Genomic DNA, 21416 nt, shown 5'->3' on the forward strand with positions numbered 1-21416 from the left:
GGAAAGGACACTGGTCCTACATCTCCTAGGACCCGAGGTGGGAAGCAGGGTCTTATAATCAAATTTTGTTTCTAGATGAAATTTTTTTTGTAATTAATAACAAGAATTCAATGCACCCACCAAAAAGTGGAAAATTAACCTGTATAATTTCCTGCGGGGGGGAATTGTGGACCTGCTGTGTGGTGATCTGAGAGAGACCCTGGAACACACAGACTTGTCTGCACCCGTGCCACAGGGCTCAGAAGCCCCACACTATGGGATGTCTGCAACAGACACTGCGACTGGCATTTCCTGACCTCAGGCCTGGGCCCGACCACACGGGGATAGATTGTAAATGTAGGTTCTGATTCTATAGTCCAGAGTGAGGTCTGAGGTTCTGCCTTTCTAAGAACCTCCCAGATGAAACTGTGGATCACACGTTGAGTAGCAATGCCTTGGGGGGATGCTGGAAGAATCAAGACAATCAGCAGAGGCCTGCCAGCGATAAGGGGAGGGAGGAGAACAAGTGAGAAGAAGTCTGGACAAAGCATGAGAAAGGCTGAGAAAAGGAGGAGGAGGAGCGGAGCCAGGAGAGGAGTCTCCGGACGACAGTGCAGGCCTGTGGGAATCACTGTGCCCACCCTCCCCGCTTGCACGATGGGATCACCTGGGAGCTCCAAAAATTAATTAATGTGTCCCACACTCAGAAATTCTGATTTAATCGATCTGAGGTTTGGTCTGGGAATTGGGACTTTCAAAAGCTCCCCAAGTGGTTCTAATGTGCACCGAGGTGGCCATCTGCTTTTCTAGCAGAATGATCTAGGGACCGAGGGGTGTAGGGAGAATGATCTCAGGGGAGCTCTGCGATAAGCCCAGGCCAAGGGAGGTGGAGGCAGAAGGGGAGCTGGTGAGTGGAAGTCTAGTGCAGTCCTTGTTTTATTTGTACCTCTGGGAGGACTCAGTGGGGAGGAATAGAAAAAGCACAGGAGTTTTGGGTAAATGTTATTCTTGGCTCACTCAGCCTTGAGACTGTGTGCCTGAGGAGTGTGGCTCAAGGGCTCACCTGCCCGTCTCTTCGAGCAGAGGGTAGAGGCACCACTGTCTGTGCCATTGGGCCCCAGAGAGCTGATGACAGGCAGCTGCTCTGAGATCCTGTTAGTTTCTGTAAAGGCAGTGGGGGGCACAAGACGACGACCGGGGTGGACATTGGAGGGATCTGGGCTCTGGGCAGCATGGCCACTCAACTTGTAGGAAGCTGAGCTCTCTCTTAACCTCTTGGCAACAGATGGGAATTACAGACTAAAATATCAGCTCCTGGGTATTTACCAGATACTGGTTTAATAAGTCTGGAATGGGACCAGGGCATCAACACTTTAAAAGCTCCCTAGGTAGGTGAGCTTAGGACCTTATTGCACTGAAGACCTTACTGCACTGAGCCCCATGGAGCTGTGTCTCAGGCTCCAGTCCTGCCCACACCTCCTTTGCTGCAGTCTCAAGAGAATGTGCCAGAATGTATAGTTTCCTCTTTCTGGTGTAAGAAATGACCATAAACCTAGTGGCTACCTCATTAGCCTTACAGTTCCAGAGGTCATGTCATGTCTGACGTAGGTCTCTCTGGAAGGGCTGTGTCCCTCTGGAGGCTTTGGGGTAGGGGTCGGGGTGGGTCCATTTCCTCGTCTTCTGTCCTCGAGAGGCTGCTTGCATTCCTTGCACGTGACTCCCTTCCTCCATCTTCAAAGCCAGCAGTTGTCTATCTCTGACCATTCTTCCAGTCAGATATTTCTCTGACTGATAGCAGGGAAAGTTTCTCTGCTTTTAAGGTCTTGTGGGATTAGATTGGGACACTGGATAATCCAGGATAATCTCCCCATCTCAAGGTCCTTAACTTCAATCACATCTACAGAGTCCCTTTTGCCATGTAAGGCAATGCATTCACAGGTTTCAAGGATTCAGAGGTGGGTTAAGTTTGGGAGCCACTCTTCTGCCTACCATGCCTGTCCTGACACTTGTTCTTTCCTCCACTCTGCCTGTCCCCCACACGGTGGCTCAGCCGATCCCCGGGAGGACTCTGGGCATCCTTCCTTCCGGGAGGGAGAGCTGCTGAGTGTCTGACGGCAGCTTCTCCGTCCAGAGCCAAGAGGTCAGTGGAGGACGGATGTGCAGCCCACCCCTGAGCCACTTTCCAAAAACACTGGGCAGCTGTGACAGAACCATGAGCAAAGAAAAGTCTATTTCATTTTGAAATGAAGAAAAAACAACATTTTGCTTTGCTCTATAACTGCTTTCCAAGTCTTGATATTCTAGGGTTGATTACAGACTTCAAAAGAATGTGTGCAATTCTATTCTATTTATCCTGACACTGGAGACTAAAACAAAATCATCTGGAAGGTCAGGGGCACTTAGCACCCATGGCCCCTGGCGGCCGTGAAACTGCAAGCAGCTTGGCTTCATTCATTCTGCGGGCTAGAGTTCACCCAAGAGCTACTTATTCTGCTTGGCCTTTCACTCAGCCTTTCCGTGTCCCCCTTGGTATTAAGTGCGATCACAAGCCTGTTGACTGTGTACTTCACTGTTAGAGCTCCTGCGCCAGATGAGGGCGCAGTCCTTGGCTTTTTGTCTAAGGACAGCATTTCGGTCCTCACCATGGTGGAAAGCCTCAATGATCAGAAGCTTTTTGGGCAGATGAGCAAAGTCTTCTCTTTGAAGTCAATTCTGTTTGCCATTTTAGGAATTAACCCAAGATTTAATATTCGCCCTCTCCCCAGGTCATGCATTTGGCTGTGTGTTCTTGGGAAAGTCACTCAACCTCTCTGAGAGCAGCACTGGCGTCTCCTTGAAGGTCTCATTCTTGATGGGCTGGTCATTTCTTTTAGAGCCTCACTTCCTCTCTATAACACGAGGGGGTAGAAGCAGGAGCTTTCTATAGCCCCAAGGCTCTGTGATTCTGAGAGAGCAGGGCTGATCCCCGTGATGGTAAGGTGGGCATTGAAATCTGGCGAGAATCCATAACACCAGAAGAATCAGATTCCCAACCGGCCATCGGCTCTTCCTGCTTTTCCTTTTCCAGAAACACAGGCCCTCCATCTGCATCCACTCCCTCTTCCTCCCCTTTCCTGCCCATTCCCTTCCCTCCATACACTAAGACCTTTTGGTAAAGAAAGGATTGGAGGGAGCCCTTCAGGGAGGAAGCTGGGCGGCTGAAATCAAAAGCAATTCCAGCTGGGCATGCAGATTTCCCCTTCTGCCTCATCACACCCTTCTTATACCACCCTCCAATTTATTGTGCTCCCCACATTCCACTGAAGGATGCATCACCTCCAAGCAAAACCTCATGTTTCACCCCCCAACAGGAACCAAGGCTGGAAGGAAGGGAGAGGCAGCTCCTGTAGCCTGTCAGCCCAGCATTCATTTATCGGGTGTCTTCCGAGGACAGAGCCAGTCACTGTATCAGAGAACATCAGGCTGGGAGAGCACTAATAGGTCATCCCATCCACCCCCAGCATTTTACGGATGGCAGCGCCCCCATGGAGAGGTGAAAGCATCTGCTTCGGGTCACCCAGCAGAGCTCAGGCCAGAATTCAAGCTACGCTGCCACCAGCTCCTCGTGCTTTCCACTGCACCCTGTGGCTTAAGGAAGGTGCCAATGATAGAGTAGCTTCTATGAGCATAAAGTGAAGGAGAACAGACACCATTTCTCTGAAGTGCTCCAAATTAACAGGACACAGGATGCAGAGAAGACGAATAGCAAGGCCTTTTTAGAAAGGGAAATTGGAAAAGCATGGAGGTAACTCTCTCCTGCAAATGGTGATCGCATTAGGAAAATGTAGGGGAAATGCTCTTCTGGGCAGGGGAGGAGACTTTCCTGAATTGGTTTTCCTTCCTTGCAACCTTGGCTCATTCATCCGCCTTCTCACTGGCACACACACTATTCTCCCGCCGTTTCTCTTTTCCTTGACAAATTTATTACCTTATTTTCATATTATACTATAAACTTTGGTACACACAGCTTTTAAAGAAGCTATTTTTAATGCAAGATGACACACCAAGCTTTGAACCCCCCAATAAAATTGACCGGGGACATCTGGTACTAAAAACGCTTACATTTCCTCCCCAGAGAAGCCTGCTCTCTGTTTGCTATCTTTAAAAAGTAATGTAGGAATGAAAACAGGCTGACATTTTGAAAACAAGGAAAAAACCCCTTATTTTTCTACTTCAAGTTGAAGTCTTCAAGACAGAGCGTTTGACATTGGAAGTTGACATTTGTAGCAATTAGTCATTTTCATCTCTTTGACTCTGACTATATACAAGTGCTGGGTAACTCATCCACTAATTTTTCTTCACAGGAACAGGAGGTAGTACTACATGTGTTATTAGGACTTAATGTTAAAAGTACAAATGTTATACGTTCTTATGAAAATAAAGGGCTTTTGATTATTTCTTTTGACAGTTCAAAGATCAGCACTCTAGGTAGGGCCTTTGATAGAATAGCCTTGGTTAAAATACTGCCCCTGGAGATCCTTGGAAAATTTTGAAGGATCTGATGGCACTCTGATTGTTGTCAGCTATACATGTTTTTACTTTTTGGGAATGCGGGAGGCAAATAAGCTGGGGCTGCGGCTTCTCGGCAAGAAGCACTAAAGGTCTATGTTAGTTTCCGTTGCTAAGGTTAAGGTGAAGATGTGCGGGGAAGGAGGGGTCATATTGCGCCCGAGGGTCCTTTGTGGAAAGTGAGACCATTATCCTGTCCTTAATGGTTTCTGGTCAAAAGTCCATCTATCATTTGATAGATTTGAGATCTGTGCTTGTTTTCTCTTTCGGTGGTTTGCTTATTATCTGTCAACATCTGTATATCTGCTTTAGGGAGAAACCTATTATTATGAAACAAGATTGACTTATTACCCCCAATATGAAAAAGGTTGAGCCTGGGTGTCAGTATGAATGCTCAATTCCTACTCTAACTAGAATAATAGGGTGGACTGGGGACAGTCACCTGGTGATCAGCTGACTGGTAGAGGCCACCCCTTCCCCCCCGGCCCAGTCTTCCCCATTGCCTGGTGACCTTTTCCAGGACCAGCACAGAGGCTTAAGGTCATATGGAGAAAAGAGAAAGGTCAACCTACAGCACCGTATTTTCTAGGCATCTGATCTGTAGGTGGACAGAGCACAGGGTGCAGTCCACCTTCCTGACCTACAGAAAAGGAAACTGAGATCAGAGAGGTGAAGCCCTCTCTCAAGACCACATAGCTTGTTACTGGTTGAGCTAAGACTTGAATCCAGCTCTCATCATTCCCAAATAAATATTCTCTGTACCAATCATGAGTGCAAATGCCATTTACTCCCAAGTGTTCATTAACCTTCTGGAAGAGTCAGATTTCTTTCTTTCTTTCTTTCTTTCTTTCTTTCTTTCTTTCTTTCTTTCTTTCTTTCTTTCTTTCTTTCTTTCATTCTTTTAATGATTTTTATTTATTTATTTGACAGACAGAGATCACAAGTAGGCAGAGAGGCAGGCAGAGAGAGAGGAAAAGAAGCAGTCTCCCTGCGGAGCAGAGAGCCCAATGCGGGGCTCAATCCCATGAGCCTGAGATCATGACCTGAGCTGAAGGCAGAGGCCTTAACCCACTGAGCCACCCAGGTGCCTTGAAGAGTTGGATTTCTTTTCTTTCTTTTTTTTTTTTTAAAGATTTTATTTATTTATTTGACAGACAGACAGAAATCACAAGTAGGCAGAGAGGCAGGCAGAGAGAGAGGAAGGGAGGCAGGCTCCCTGCTGAGCAGAGAGCCCGACGTGGGGCTCGATCCCAGGATCCTGGGACCATGACCCGAGCTGAAGGCAGAGGCTTAACCCACTGAGCCACCCAGGCGCCCCAAGAGTTGGATTTCTTAAATGGCACTGCCTTGCTTCTATTTCTTTCATTTACATTTGTATTAGGGAAGAGAATGAATTCGGGCTGTAGGCTGTGTTGGTATTATTTGTGGCACAAGATTCAGCATGAGACATCGCTCAGTTTCTGGATTAAGAACGACACTTACCCATACTGAACAACGCCCATCAGTGGACCGCCAGGGCCAATGTCAAGGGCTTGGGCAACATCAGCCAGGAACTGCTTTTGGATTCGGAATCGACGTTTGCCAATGCTGGAGCTCCCATCAATTAAAAACGACAAGTCAACTTTGCAGTCTGAGGAATGGAAAAGGGCTCTGTTATTCTGATGATCTCTCAGTGCATTAACCCCGGGAGTTCTCTTCTCTCTTGCCCCATGAGAGCCCCCTGAGACTCCAGTGCAAAGAAAGTAAAAAGTAGTGGCAAGATGCAAAGTATATTCACTTATTTAAAATCATAACAGATTTTCACTGAGCACTTGGGCTAGCACTTATTTCTATAATGGCTTTAGAATTCTCTGTATCAGCCACACCTAGAGCCTTCAGAAGACATGGCCTCCCGGTCAAGTGTGGGAGAGCTCTGAGGATGGTTTCCTCGGCTCAGACGACATCAGTGCAGACCCCTCGATGTCGAATTCACCGAGACTGAGTCTCAGGAGCTCGTGGTCTCTTACCCTTATTTTAATTTTGTAGAATTATGTGTTGGGTTTTTATAAAGGTATGAAAAGATCTGCAAGGCCAGTGCTGGGTGGTGGGGGGAGAGGGTAGTCAGGAATGACAGAATGGTTGCCTCACTTCCCCGGGTGAGGCAACCATAGAATTACCCACGTGTATCTACACATCTCAGGACTTGTCTGTAGCAGTCTTTGAATTTTTTCCTTGCTTTCAATTGTGATAAAGACGAGGACTGTTGTTCTGGCTAGCATCTCTGGACCTCTGTGCATTCATGAAGGCTATGAGGGAGGTGGGGGGTTAAAGCTCTTCTCAACCTTTCAAACGCTGCTGCAGTTGGTGGAAAGCCACATAAACTAAGTGTCTTCTTTGTGCTCGACTGATATTATATCATCTTAATATGATAAAACTGATTATTCAATATGATCAGTTCTTATTGGGAGGTATATATCCCTTTGATTGGTTAAAAAAAAGGGGGGGGTGAAATGAATCGTTGAACAACTGCCATGTGGGAGACAAAAATATTTCAAAACAGAGTTCCATGGGGGGGGTGGAAGAGAGGACAGTAAAGCTAGGAATTTCTGGGCTGGAGTACCCACGAGGACATGCGGGCTCGTATTGTCCTTCATGCTTGGGCGTGCAGCTGCCTGGACAAACCTGGATCTCTCTAGGCTGCTGCAGGATCACCCAGGAGGCCACTCTTAGGCTCTCTTCTCTCCAACGCATGTTGCATTGCTTTCATGTGACCGGGGTCATCCCGTTCCCCAGGAGGAGATCAGTAGGCAGGGAGGGATGTATGTATATATTAAACGAGAGCAAGAAACGGACATGAGTTGACACAGTGTTATGCAGAATCTATGAGAGATATTTATGAAAGAGTGACACCACAGAATTGGCAGGTTAAGGAAAAAAATGGTATCTGAGAATTTGCTTCAATCATCATCTTGCACTGGCCCATGGCAATGAGAGCCAGAGAAGTGGGCGATGACAGGGACCTCTCTGGGCCTGGCTTACTCTGCTCCAGCTGGAATTAGTGCCGTGGCTCATTAGTGGATCTAGTAAACTCTTATTTCCTGTCTGCCTGGGCATTTAGTGCCTGCCAACTCTTCCTGTTCAGCTGGCTTCCCCTGTGCTTTGCTGCCCCAAAACTGCCTATGCCAAAGCATGATCCTTGAGATGAAGATTGGAAGAATCAAAGAAAAGCAAGAAGTGAGGCTTAAAGATACTCAGAAGGCTGAGGAAAAGCAGAAGAGAAGCAGAACTGTTCTCAGTCTTGGCTGTTGTTACCCCTCGCAGGGCCTACCCCTTTTCTCCTGCGTCCGAGCTGGCAATGAGAATTGTTGCCAGCAGGTGGCAGTGGTGCTCTTTGGGGCTTCCCGCTCACGGCGGCTGTGGTCTGCGAGAAATCAGGACGCCCAGGCTCCACCCAGACCTGCAGAATCAGATCCCCGTTCTAACAAGATCTCCTGGTGAACTGTGTGCACATGAAAGTTTGAGAAGGGCTCCTGGACAGGGGTTTTTCTTCCAGCTGTCAGCAGATTAGTTCAGTATGCCTTTTAAAGTGAAAACTTTTTTAAAAAAATAACTTAATTAGAATAAGGCCCAAAGGTGATTTTCTTTTTAAATAAATAAAGCACGTGGATTTTGAGTCTCTGTTTTGCTTCTACATAGACAATTTTTTTTCTTATTTCTTACATCTTGAACCGTGCTCAGGGTTGAAGTGTTCATTTCATAGTTGGGTTTTAAGAAGTTGAGATGTTCTCTGTTGGTTTGGCTCTCTTTACTCACTACCTTGATGGCTGACATTGGAATCACCTGTGCTTTCCATTTCCCAAGATGCTTTAATGATCATGGTTTCAGTTCTGCCAGTGTACTCACTGAGACCTAGTGGCCTCCTCGTATGGAGATGAAAACATGCCGATAGGAAGATGACATCAATGCTACAGGACAGAATTGAGTCACTAAACGTTCAGCATGACCAATTTATTCTTATCACAGAGGACAGAGGTTGGAGGACAAGGAAAAAAAGGTAAGATAGAGTACAGAAATCAATCTACCAATTTTCTTAATTGCTTTGTTTTTCTCCAACATGATATGATTTTATAGGTAAATGCTTTGTGCTGTCCAATGCATTAGGCCAGTGTTTCTTAACCATGGACATATATGAGAGTCACCTATGAAGCTTCAACAAAGAGGGATACCCGGGAATCCCTCTGAGTTGTGCTTTTCAAGGTCTGATGTGCAAAGAAATCACTTGATTCAGTAGGTCTGAGGGAGAGAGAGATTTTGCATTTCTACCAAGCCCGCAGGTGATGAAGATGTAGTCAGCGCGTACCCTGAGTAGCAAGACCTAGGGTGAGGTGGATTCAGTAGGTATGAACCAGGAACCTGGCATCTTGAGTTTTTTAAAATGTCTTCAGGTGATTCTCCTACATAGCTGGGTTGGGACTCCCAGCCCACGGGTGGCTGACTTGCGACGACTGTCTGAGGGAATCTTCGGGGGACCTCCCTAGCCTGCGACACTCAGCTGCCTCTGGGTTTTCCTCTTTTCGCCTGACCCTTCCTGGTATCTTCAGGTGCTTCTCCTCCACCTATTTAGTGCTGAAGTTCTCCAGGTGTAAGCCCTCTGGTTTCTCGGTCACCTTTCCTGTTTTCATGACCTTGGTTTTGAATCCTAGCTCATCACCTTCCAACTCTGAATTCCCAGGTGGGGTGCTCCTTCTCAAGTCCGCTATGGGTAGTCAACTGTCTACTAGACCGAATGTCTTATAGAAGATGGAGGGCGGAAAGGATCTCCCTGCCCGCATCAGCCCCACCCTACTGGTCCTCATGGCAGCGCCCATTAGCCCAGCTGCTCAAATCGTCTTCGTCAGTTTCCTCTCTCACACCTCTTCCTCCAACGCTCTAGATTCTTCCTTCTCTGTCTCCTGAATCTGCCTATTTCTCCCCATTTCCATCTCCAGCTCAGAGCTCTGTCTGCCACCCTGGCCACTGGGGCCACTGACCCTGCCGGCAAGCGGGTCTCTTCCTTTACCCCCCTCCTTTGTCTCCCCTTTCCACCCCACTCTGTTGCCATGGTGAGGTTGAAAAAAAAAAATCCGATCCTCTCCCCCTCGTGCACACAGTTTAAATCCTCCATAAGCTTCCCTTTCCCCTTAGAACAAAGTGACAAGAGAGAGGAGATAAATAGATCCAGGGTGGGAGAGAAGCGGGTTTGGGTGGGAGTGAGTGCGGAGAGAGGGGAGGAGATCGGATGTCACAGCCACTATGGGTTTCTAGTTGTCAGTTCACTTACTTGGATCTCCCTGGGATACTGGCTCCAAAGACTGTGTGCTTAATTCTTCTTTTGGAACAAATCCTGGAAAGAACAGTAAAACTTTTGGTGACTTACAAGAACAGGAAGCATCTGGCCTTACCCCAGGGATGGGGACATAATGGATATTCACACCCAGTTTGGGGTTGGGGGGAGGCTTGGCTTAAGGCTGACTGTGCTCTTCTCCACACTGCCCCCCACTTCAGAGATAAGAACAAATTACTGACAACCTACTAAAGACGCGGGACTCTCCTGGGTGCTCAGGGAGTTTGAAGTCACAAGAGTTAGGTCTGCTCCCTACTGCCTGTTAACTGAGTCTATCTGAGCCTTAGTTTCCTTATCCGCAAGAAGGAAGCACTTGGCCAATGTAAATTATCCCTCTGTAAAATTCTGAAGATCCTAAGGTCAGGGCATGTGTCTTGCTCATCTTGTAAACTTTCACCGTTGCCTATCACATGTGGGTCCTTGGTCAACATTTGGTGGTTGAGTCAATGAACAAAGATGGGTGAGACACATGGAAATCTAATGGGGGGTAGATAGAGACTGAGAGGAAGACCTAAGATCCCCAGGAACGCAAACAAATAAGACGGTCCAGAGAGCAACCCCTCCCCTCCACAGCCTGAAATTAGAGGTAAAGCTGCAAAAGGGTTTTGTGCTTTGAGAATGTGTGTGTGTGTGTGTTTGTGTGTGTGTGTGTGTGTGTGTGTGTATTTGATTTCAGGCTCGGGAGTTTTCTCTAGAGCCATTTACACAGGAGCCAAGTTCACACATGTATCATTTAAGGGATCGAAGACAATCAGTGCTAATCTTCTCAGGCTCTGGAAGGCCAGCGAATTTCTCAGGCAGCACCAGAAGTTGGTCAGTTGGTCTCCCTGTTTTCAGGAGGCCCAGGAGGGCCCTCCCAGAGGCTCTGGCAGAGGAGGAAGGTGCTGGGGGCTCCGCTCACTCTTGGCTGCGGTGAACTTTCTCTAGGCTTGTTAGTTTTTCCAATTTGCCAAGCACATGATTTCATCTTTCCATGAAAGGTCAGTCTGCTCATCCCACTTCCTCACATCATTTTAAAGATTCGCTTTGGGTGTCTAACGGCATTTCTCAGCCAGGAGCCTCTCAGGGGAACCGTCCGAGGCTCCACGTTGGAGGGAGAAGGGAAGAAACAAGAGGCCCGCGTCCTTTCCTCCACCCCATCTCTCCCTACCAGTAAAATCTGCCCTCAGACCAAGAGCTGGGTTTGCTGTTGGAGTCTGGAACACTTAATTCAGTGAACAGCAAACAACACTCATTCACACGGAGGGAAAGCTGAACACCCGTCTGCAAAGAGGGGGAAATAGGGAGTCATAGTATGCTTCAAGATGGAATGAGACTTGAAACCTCATTTGGGGTTGAGGAACGCCCTCACTCCCGTTGTAGATCTTAGTCTTCATGTTTCTCATTTCCCTTTTGTTTCCCGATGGACAACACTGGCCTCTGCGCCACCCGCTGGCTTGTCAGACTCTCCTAATTCTGTCATCCTATGTGTCTCCATCTAGTCAGGGCCAGGAGGTTGAGCTGTATAATTACCTGCATCTAAAAGGACCGATCCAGGTTGCCACAAGTCCATTTCCCCTGATTTTCAAAATTAAAAAGAAGCAAGCTTGTTATTTAGGTGAAACCAGCAGAAGCTCTCAAATGAACTTCCAGGATGATAACATTTTACAGTTGTGGCAGAAAGTTCAGTAAAAGAACGTGGCACCAGGCTTTAGGATAAGGCTACCTAAAACCTTTAGGATTCTTCTCTCGGAAAGCTCTAAAAACCAAAGAGAGAAACATCTTTGCCTTTTCTTTCACTGTGCGCCAAGAATCATGGAAAATAGAAATCCCGGGATTTGAGGGGACCAAAAACTCATCCAATCCAAACCAATCCCACCCAGCATGCTTCTACATCACCCCTGCCAAGTGATTGGATGGCTGGTGCTTGAATACCTCCAGGGACAGGGAGCTTATTACACACTTCTGGGACCACTGAGACTGTTAGAAAATGGTTCCTGTATCGATCTGAAATCTTAATCCATCCCACCATCCACTCTCATGAAGCACCCACTGTGATCCCTAAGTCATTTTAGATACATCTGACTACCCATATGTTCTCTTCCTTAGAACTATACAGAACAAATCTAGGCCCCTGCTGAGGTCAGGCGGTCCCCTCATTTCCTGAGTCTCTGCTTGTCACCGTGTGTTGTCAGCAAAAGACAGCGAAGTGGTGCCTGGCCTTTCTCTCTGCAGTAAAATGTTGTATGCCCCCAACTCTAAGCTGGTTCTGATAAAGGGAAGGGGTGGTTGGGAAGGGGGGATTCTTACCCCATAGTCCCTGATGGCTGTAGGGGAGTCATGGCCAGGAGGGGCTCAGTGGCAGCACAAACATGGGATGAAGCCTCAGAAGGATAGCAAGAAAAGCTGTTTCTCTCCCTCTGTCCCGTCTCTGCCCACCTCCCCAGCTCGGAAAGCTGACAGCTGAGGGCCTGATGAGCCCATCAGCTTAGCTGGATCCTGCGATGATGAACACACTCAAAAGAAGTGATGTTTTTCTTCGTATGATGAAGATGTGAGGCTATTCTGAAAGGCAATCTGTGATCGTGCACATTCTGATTTAACGGTGAGAATGGAGTTTAATTTGGCTCAGCCATTAACCAGGTGTATGACCTTAGACAAGTCACAGACCCTCTGTGAACCTTGACTTCTTGGTGAAGAGCATTCGTAGGTTGGGTGACATGATCTCGAAGTTCAGATTTATGATTTATAGGTTTTAAACCTTCTGTTTCTTTAGACTTATTTCTCTATCGCCATCTGCTGGCAAAACACACCCTTCCCCTAAAAAATAAAAAAGAAAAGAAAAAAGAAAAAACAACCCCAAAACCAGTGCAGGTAGCATCTCTGCTTTTGCCTGAGGCTCTGGGCCCCCTTGCAGACTACAGAGAATTACAATGCTGGGCATACTTCAGCAGGAGAGAAACAGTTTCCTGACAGCAAGGATCTCTTAAGCCCTCACTCCTGTCCTGGGTTCTGGTCCTTCTGTTGGTGCCGTTTATATTTGTTTGGGACAAGTATGAACTGAATCATTTTCCTCCAAACCCCGAGGCCTGACAAATATTTGGACAGCTGAGACCTGGTGTTTTTGGACTTGGTGGTAATGGCACCTGTGGGTCTGTGGGGACACTTACTTTCTGGCGCCGAGGAGGAACCCAGGGATGGGAGGGTGAAAGGCAGGAGAAGGCCCACCCTGTGTCCACCAAACCCTAGTCAGGAGCCCCGAAGGACTCCCTGCCTTCTCCCACCCTAAGATTTCTCCTGTGTAAAGCTGAGGTCCTAACCACTCGTCCTTACCTGCTTGCCACGGAGGGAAATGTATCCAAAATCACCCCAAAAAGGGTAAGGCAGTCTTGGAACACAAGGACTCATTTTTGTGGCCATACTTGCTCAGTCATCTCCTCAATACCCTCCGTGTCTGAGAGAGACACTGGCCCCGAAGGATTCCCACAGAAAAAAGGTAGAACCATTAACGCTCAGTAAGAGTGCACCCCATGTCAGGCTCTGACCAATCACGTCGCAACGGTAAGTCACCATAACCCGGAGAGCTGGATGACAACCATGACCCCGTTTTAGAGGTGAGGAGACTCCTGCAGAGGGAGGAGGGAGCTGAGCTGGTAGGCCTGGCTCCAGAGACTGCACATAACACCCACCTGTTTATCACTCCGGGGAGTCTTGACCCCTGGAGCATCCCCAGGAAATGGGTGAGGCCCTGAAGGGACCCCGCCCCAACTTGCACTACATGGGGCACACGAGATCCCTGCTCGGAGACCCTGGTCATGATCTTGGCTCTGGTTCCAGCTTCTCTTCCCTGCCCACCTGGGAGCCCCCAGCACAGGACCCAAGCAGGAGAAATGACCCAGGGTCCCCAGAGATTCCCCCAGAGTGTGGGGGTGAGGAGATGGTTGTCAGAGAGGCAGCAGGCCTCCAGGGCCAGGCCAGGACACCTGGGCTCCTCCTGCCCTGCATCCAGGCTTCCTGCCTAGAGCCATACACTTCCCTCGAAGGGCTCTCTCTGGCTGAGGAGAAACAGCGGGCACTCAGAGGACAGCTGGCTGTGGGCCTTCCCCTGCAGCAGCCCCTGCCCTGGTACGGGGCTCTCAGAGGGACTCAGGACAGGCCGAGGTTCCCGGGGAGCCGTTGTCCCCACGAAACATTTGCCACCCTGGGTTTCCACAAGAGTTACCCTCCCAGCTCCATGTGGGCTATTGGTTTGGGACCTGGCAGCCTTTTCTCATGCAAAAGACATGAGGTTGGGTTTCCAGGCCGGTGAAGCTTATTTGATCAAACATGGCAGCATGAAACACGATGGTTCTGAGGAGAAGTCACTGAGTTCTAACTGAAATCTTCAGGGGTACCCCTCCCTCCCCGGGGGTGGGAGTAGGAGCAGCCATGCCCAGGCAGTGGCCCCCGTGCCCACTCAGAGGGCCCGGAAGAAGGGGTAGCATCTGGCACTGGGGCCTAGAGAGGGCAATGGCCTTGCTGATAACTGGGGGCGACTAGAGGATGGGATCCTCTACCTGTAGAGGCAAAAGTTCCCACAGCACAGTTCTAGAATCTGAAAATAGCCGATTCATCTCTGTAGTTCTAACCCAAGGCACAGTGTCTGACATAGAGCATGCTCGGTAAATGTGTATTCTCTAAACTGAAGAGTAGCTCCTCTGCAGTGGGTGGGGGTGGCGTAAATTGGGGATGTGGGAAGTTACCTCAGTGGGCATCAGTGGGCAGAAGGCATGGCGGGAGGGGGTTTTAAGCCTGGTGTCCTGTGGAGCAGAGGATGAAGTGCTGAGGTCAATGACAACCTCACTGGGTCCATATATAGCTGCTCGTGTCTGGTAATGGGTTGCCCTAAACACAGATGAGGTATTTAGTGGGGCTCATGAGATTTGGTTCCATGTGGTGTATTTTTATCAGTGACAAGAATAGAGGCAGGTGGCATGTTCATCAATTTTGTGGATGACAGAAAAGTTGGAAGGATAGTTAATACACTAAATAACAGAATTAAGATTCAGGAAGATTGCAAGAGATGAAACTAAAAGAGAACTTCATAGTGATAAGTGTGATATTCTAAGTTGGGTTAAAAAAAAACAAACCTCAATGGTGCAGAGACGGGATGGGTGTGATCTGCTTCCCTAGAAGTGTAAGAGAAAAAGTCCTGGTGCTTGAGTTATAGCCAGTTCAGGAGGAGATGAACTGATGGGCTGACAGGACTTCTTCCAAATATAACTGGGGATATTTTCATGGAGGAGCAATATTTAGGCTGAGAGAGGCAGTTCCTGGGCACACAACCCTCATGGGCTCACATTCTGCTCTGGGTGTCCTGCTCTGAGTCACTCACGGACTGGAGTGTAGCTAAGGGGTGTACCGCGGTCACAGAAGGACCTGTGGGAGGAACTGGAGAAATTTATCCTAGGAAAGATGGCACCTAAAGGTGGACATGAAGGCTCTGTTTGTATATTTGAAAGGCTCTCAAATTCATGCTCTTTAAAACGACTGAAGATCCCAAAGGGCTGTTGTTTGTGGGGGTCATATCTACTGTTCTTATATTAAAAATTGAAATGATGCATTCTCTCATCTGAAACAGAGTATTAACTATTTCCCCACTTCACAATAGAGCTATTTTAACATACTTTTTATGAGAAACAGCTTCTTTTTAAAACAATTCAGTGAGAAGAGTGACAACATTCTTCAATGTCTGGCATAAGAAAAGATGGCCCAAATCTGATATCTGTTCCTCCGTCTGTGTGATACGTTGTTTTGGTTCATGTAAGCAAAGAAAATTTGGCCTCACACAGTTGTGCAGTAGGAGAAGGGAGAACTTTATAAAATCCCTGGAAGTAGGGTCCTTGGACGACACTTTGAGAAGCTCCAGTTCAGAAAAATTAGGATCTGTGGGGCTGAGTTCTAGAAAGTTCTGTCAACAGTGAGGGGGCTGGGAATCCCCTAATGGATCACTCATAGTTCTCTGACCTAGAGCAAAAGCCTCTGTCTGGCATGCCCCCAAGGGATTCTTTTCTTTGGTGGGGAATGAGAGCAGAGGCACCTTATACAATTCTTCCCAATCCCATGTATCCATGATTTTCTAGCCAAAGAACTGGGTGACTTGCCTGATAGGCATGACTGTCTCTGAGGAGAGAGCCAGCAGAAGGGCATCTAAGAACCCTAAGCATTCTGACCTGCCTTTACTCACAGTGTGCGAGTGGCTTGCATCCACCTGCAGAAGTCCCAAGGAGGCTGGGCACCCCCTAATAAGGTCCAGGCACCCGTGGGCTAGGAGGGGCTCTTGAGGCCAGGGCTCTCCGGGAGTGGGTGGGAGGCTCAGAGCAGTGACGGGGATGATGACGGAGGTAGAGGAGCCGCAGAAGTGAGGATTTGAGGGTACAAAGGGAGCTGGGAGCATCTGTGAGGCTTGAGGAGATAGAGCATAATTGCTGGGAGCGTGAAGGAGAACAGAAAAGAAACAGGCTCAGAGGTAGAGGACCAGAGGTGGTAAGGTTAGAGAAAAGGAGTGGGGTCAAACCCTGAGAGTAACCTGGGGTTGTTGGCAGTAAAAAGTCAGAGCTGGAGGTCAGGTAATGTGCCTTGTTGCACGACCTCCGGGACCACATCTGATTTGCGGTGGTGTCTCCGGGTATTGGAGCTCAATCCCCAAGGCCGGTTCTGGGCTGTGCCCAGCTGGGGACCTCTCAAACCGACCCAGCCCAGGGCCACTACTGGGTGTCCAGACTGCCAGACACTTTTCCCTCTGACACATTCAGAACAGACAAGGCAAAGAAACATTTTCTAGGGGTAGAAACACCTTGGCCTGCCCCCAAACCCTGGTGACGTGGAGATGAGCTGCGGAGGCTAGCGACAAGTGTGTGGGGAGAAAGGTGTTTGCCGGCGCGATGGAGCAGGGATGGTAAGCCGCCAGCAGCTTTCCCAGCTTGACCTGTGCTCCGGCAGGGTTCTGGAAAACATCTTGGGGAGAATCCCGAGTTTGGATATCTGAGGGGATGACACAGCACTAGCTGACACATGTCACCAGCAAACTGCTCTCTTCCCTTCATTTGCCCCGGTTCCGCTTCTCCTTGGAGGTCAGTCGAGCTGTTTGTGGTTGGCTCTCTCTTTGGGGGTTGTGGTGGAGGCAGAGCTCCTAGCCACAGGGACAGGAGGAGGGAGTGCCCCATGCTTGGCTACCTGAGGGGTCCCATGGGCCTGTTGAAGGCTAAGATAGCCCTGGAGTCCTTGTTTTGTCCAGCGATCTGATCCTTAAAACCCTTTGTCCAGGTCAACAGCGTATCCTATGGCAAAGGTACAACAGTGCAGCTCCTAGATGCGAGTCCTATCTGGGGGCCCCTGGGGAGCCCCTGCTCTGATCCAGTATCAAAGCCAAACAGAACCTACATTCTCCAGGAATCTTTTAACATGTGGAGGACAGACTAGTATCCCCTGGCAAGAATAAGGCTTGAACTCTTTTCCTCAGGAGGTCCTGCCCTCCCCAGCCCCACCCCGCGCCCCCTTCCCCTACCATGGCAGTGCCTTGTGGCTGCAAACGGTATGGTGTCCTTCTGTCAAATGTATCCGCTTCTGGCCCAAGCCCTGAACAGAGTTTGTAGAAAGCATCCAGCCTTGCTCGATTTTTCCTTTCTAATCTCTGCAGACCTCATGGGCATTGCAGAGAAGAGAGCTTGCCTCATCCCTCTGCAATCCCAGTGTTTGGGCCAAACCTTTAAGGGATGCACCCAGAAGTGAAGAAAGGAGAGTCGGGAGTGTCATAATTCATAGAATTCCTGGAGGCCAGAGAATGCATTTCTATTCCCCATATCAGAGAAGTACCCAAGCAAAGTCGGCCCTACTCTTTCCTAGACAATGCTAAAAAAGGTTCTCTTTCTTTTACCCTCGTTCCTCAAGCACAAACCCCAGAGAGTATCATTTTTCAGCTTTATAAGAGCCTGGTTACTGAATCCTTAGGAATTTCGATCACAACCGCCACAAAATTGCCTCCAGGGAACGGCAACTGGTGAAAGCCTTGCTTATTTAATGGCTCCCTGGCTTTCCTTTCAAGTTTCCTTACAAGTGGGGCCCTTGAGCAGTATCTTCTGTTGGGATCACCGGTTTAAGGCTCTCTGTCCAAATCTAAATCAAATGGCCAGGTATCTGGGAAGGGAAACCTGACAGACACACTCTGGACTTCTGTTAGGAGCTGGAAAGGTGAGTTCAGGTTCTTACCTGGATTGACGCGAGGGCTGTGGTGGCCGCTTGCGTAGGAGCTGGTGGACCAGAGATCTGTAATAACAGGGCACTGGTCAGAGCATGAATTTAATCTGCTCTCATTCTTTCCATGATCCAACCTAGCAAGATGTTACCAACCAAGGTCAGAACAAAGGTAAAGCTTTGTCCTTGGGTGGTCTGAACCTGCCTCAAGGAGGCCTTGAAATGGAAAAAAAGGGGGGGGGCAGGTGAGATGGGGATTTAACTCCAAATACTGACTGAAAATCCTACGTAATTATAACCCCTGTATTTCACAATTGTCAAAGTAAGTATCTTTTGCTAAAGGGCCATACTTTTTTACACTTCATTATTCTTACAATAACTCTCCTCACCTGTGACACTCCTGAGGCGGCTAAAGTAATCCTTCAGTATCAATGTCACTTAACGTTTCACAATTTGCTTAAATGGTGTTAACATGGTACTGATGCAAATAGCATTAGCTTTCAGTCATTTTAAAGGTAGACAATTGGTTATCCTTAATTACTTTGTGAGAAAAATCAAATACACTTCAGTATTCATTATTTATCAGGCAATTTCTCTGAAGCAAGGTTTTAAAAGAGAGGATGGGGGGTTTGTAAAGAGAGATGCAAAGTCTGTTTTGGGGGGACAGGGAACCATGTGAAATGAGCTGAGGGAAAGAACCAAATTTCACAGAAGGGAAGAGACAGAAGGTCATGGAACACTATCAGTTCCTCAGAAAACAATCTACCCACAGTCAATGTTTCACTCCCTTTGACTTTGTTCCAATTATTTGAATACAAACTCAAAATAGCATTGTTTTCTTTCTAATTGTAACGAGAACAGGTGCTCACTGTAAAAACACATACCATGTGCAGTAGGAACTCACCAGCAATTCCTCTATCCTGCAGTTACTGGTACGCAACCATGGCGGAAAGTGTCGTATCCTTTTCTCTATGCCCACATTCTCACGTACAACACACAAGTACCAAAATGAGGTCGGTACCCATGCTGTTTTGTAGCCCCCTTTTTGACTTAACAATCTGTCACAGGCCAGTCTCAGGTCAGTAAACGCACATATTCACCAAAATGTTAATGGCTGGGTGGTAACTGCTTTAACCATTCTGATGGTGGACAATTAAACCGCTTATCTTTATTTTTTATTAGGAACAACATCTGTGTCCAGGCTCCTCACCCTCCGATGATAATTACCTGAGGATACACTCCTGTAAGTGCAAATTCAGGGTCGTTTCTCCACACTCTAGACCAAAGCATGTATTGTCAGTTTGTCATGTGAATCGGTGAAAAATGACATGTTGTTGCTCAATTTGCATTGATTCGATTCCTGGCGAAGTTGAACAACTTTTGTTACGCTTATTGGTCGCTTATAGTTCTTCTGTTCTGGCCTAACTGGTCATGACCTTCCCGCATTTTTCTATGGGAAGGTTCCTCTTTTTCTTAGTATTTGTAATATTGGATTCTAAGGAAAAAGTTCTCCAGATACCTTCAATAAGATAAACTTTCAGAGAGGAGATAAAAGTTGGTGAGAAGGGAAGTCTCATGTGGAGGGACTGGGGAGTTGGAGATGCTGGTCCCCTTCCTCCTCCCTAGAAAAGGAAATGCCAAGAGCCGTGAGCATGCCGTGCCATTAGGGGGCGCTCTGCTCCCCTCCTTCGTCCACCCCTTCTCTGTGGACAGAGGAAATCAGTTAGGTCTCCTGAGGCAACTGTGGCACTTCTTGAAAGGAAACGGACTAGGAAAATAATGCCTAGCAAAGCCACCCCACCCTTGGAAGCCTGTGGTAGATTCAGCTGACCTTGCAGCTGGCCTTTTCCAGAGCCCTTTCTTCAGCATGTTTGTGGATCTGCTTCTACACCCTGCCCCCTCTGGCCCTGGGATGTGGCTCTGCAGCCACCTGGCTCTTGTGGGTGCCTGTGTAGTCCTTGGTATCTCCCATGATGAACAGAACAGCCTCGCTCCTGTCCCTCTGAGAGGTGTCTGTCGCTCTGGCTCTTGGCTCCCTTACCCCCAGCCTTGACTTGTTCCTTGCTATCTTGTTAGGTTTGCCCATTCTTGGGTCAGTTAAGAGGTGTCCAGCCCCATCCTCCTTGTTCTTCCGCCTGTATCAGCCCCTCCTCCTGGACTGGGAGAGCCCCTGTCTTTTCTGGCTATGAAGTTTCCACTTTCCACTAGACTCTCTACAAGTTCCTATGTTCTGTGAGAACGACAGCTCCTTATCACATTATGGAGCGAAGAGGACTCATAGACCCCCCCCCCCCGCCCCCAGTGCAGACTGTTCCTGTTCTGGCTACACACTTCTAGGAGCCAAGAGCTGAAGTGACCTTTTGCAAGGATCTTGGTAGGATATGTTCATAGGTGTAGCCCAAGATTCCAGAACAGTGCCTGACACATTGTAGGCACTCAATAAATATTTGTTGACTGAATAAATAAATTGGGTTTTACTTGGCCGCCCCTCCACAACCAACTTCTAGAACCTTTGACTCCAGTCACACATAAAAAGAGAGGGAAAAGCCCTTAATAAATGCAGTAACAACAACTCACTTGTCTATCAGCAGTAGAAGAGTTGCTCTGTTAGAACTGGCAGAACATTCTCAATTTCTTTGAAGAAGTAAAGGGATTATCTGTGTACTAAATATTATTTAAAATAGTTGGGCTAAAATATCAGAGCAAATATCTATAGCCATACATTAATGTAGGCATTCATCAAAGTAGACGGGCCATGACCTGGGGCTGGGGAGGGATTTAATTCATGGGCACAGGGCTTCTTTTTGGGGTGACAAAAATGTTCTAGAATCAGTCATGGTGATGGTTGCACAACTTTGTGATTACTAAGAACCACTGAGTCGTGCACTTGAAATGGGTGAACTGTATGCTATGTGGAAAGTATCTCAATTAACTGTTATTAACAAAAAGACACAGGCATTCAAACACCCATTTTCAGTTCTCATTGTTCCTACAAAAAAATCCTTTGAACAGGCAATATAATTTTTTCTTGCCCTCTATCCCCTCCTTCCTCCCCAGTTTGGCCCCTTTCTTGGCAACGAGGGTGGATGCGGGCTGGAACGCTCATTCTGAGTGTTTGCCTGGCAGTCTGTGGGGCGGCCTGGGCGCGGGTGCTGGACGAGGTTGGGCAGGGAGGCCGATGGGCTGGAAGGCTGCCGGCCAACCGCCCTGTGCCCCGGCCAGGAATAATGAGGCTGTGCCAGGTTGGGAGCCACAACCTGAGGTGGCTGAGGTTTCTACAAGCACAGGCCCAACGTGTCCCAGGATTTCCAGGCTC

General features: G+C 48.1%; 1 protein-coding gene across 6 annotated transcripts in view; it reads right to left on the reverse strand.

The window, feature by feature from the left end:
• The window catches only part of VIT (vitrin), a 99569-nt gene that overhangs the window by 17188 nt on the left and 60965 nt on the right, over nucleotides 1-21416 (reverse strand). For 5 of the 6 annotated variants that reach the window (XM_032881875.1, XM_032881878.1, XM_032881873.1 and 2 more), the window contains 4 exons: nucleotides 18116-18172; nucleotides 11402-11446; nucleotides 9827-9889; nucleotides 6010-6157 (listed from right to left, as the gene is read on the reverse strand). In XM_032881875.1, coding sequence (XP_032737766.1) covers nucleotides 6010-6157; nucleotides 9827-9889; nucleotides 11402-11446; nucleotides 18116-18172 — 313 coding nt within the window. The remainder of the gene's footprint in view (nucleotides 1-6009; nucleotides 6158-9826; nucleotides 9890-11401; nucleotides 11447-18115; nucleotides 18173-21416) is intronic. The other variant, XM_032881877.1, reaches the window with a different exon arrangement.

The sequence above is a fragment of the Lontra canadensis genome, unplaced genomic scaffold (genome assembly GCF_010015895.1).
Source record: "Lontra canadensis isolate GAN:19392208 unplaced genomic scaffold, GSC_riverotter_1.0 scaffold78, whole genome shotgun sequence".
Classification (NCBI taxonomy): domain Eukaryota; kingdom Metazoa; phylum Chordata; class Mammalia; order Carnivora; family Mustelidae; genus Lontra; species Lontra canadensis.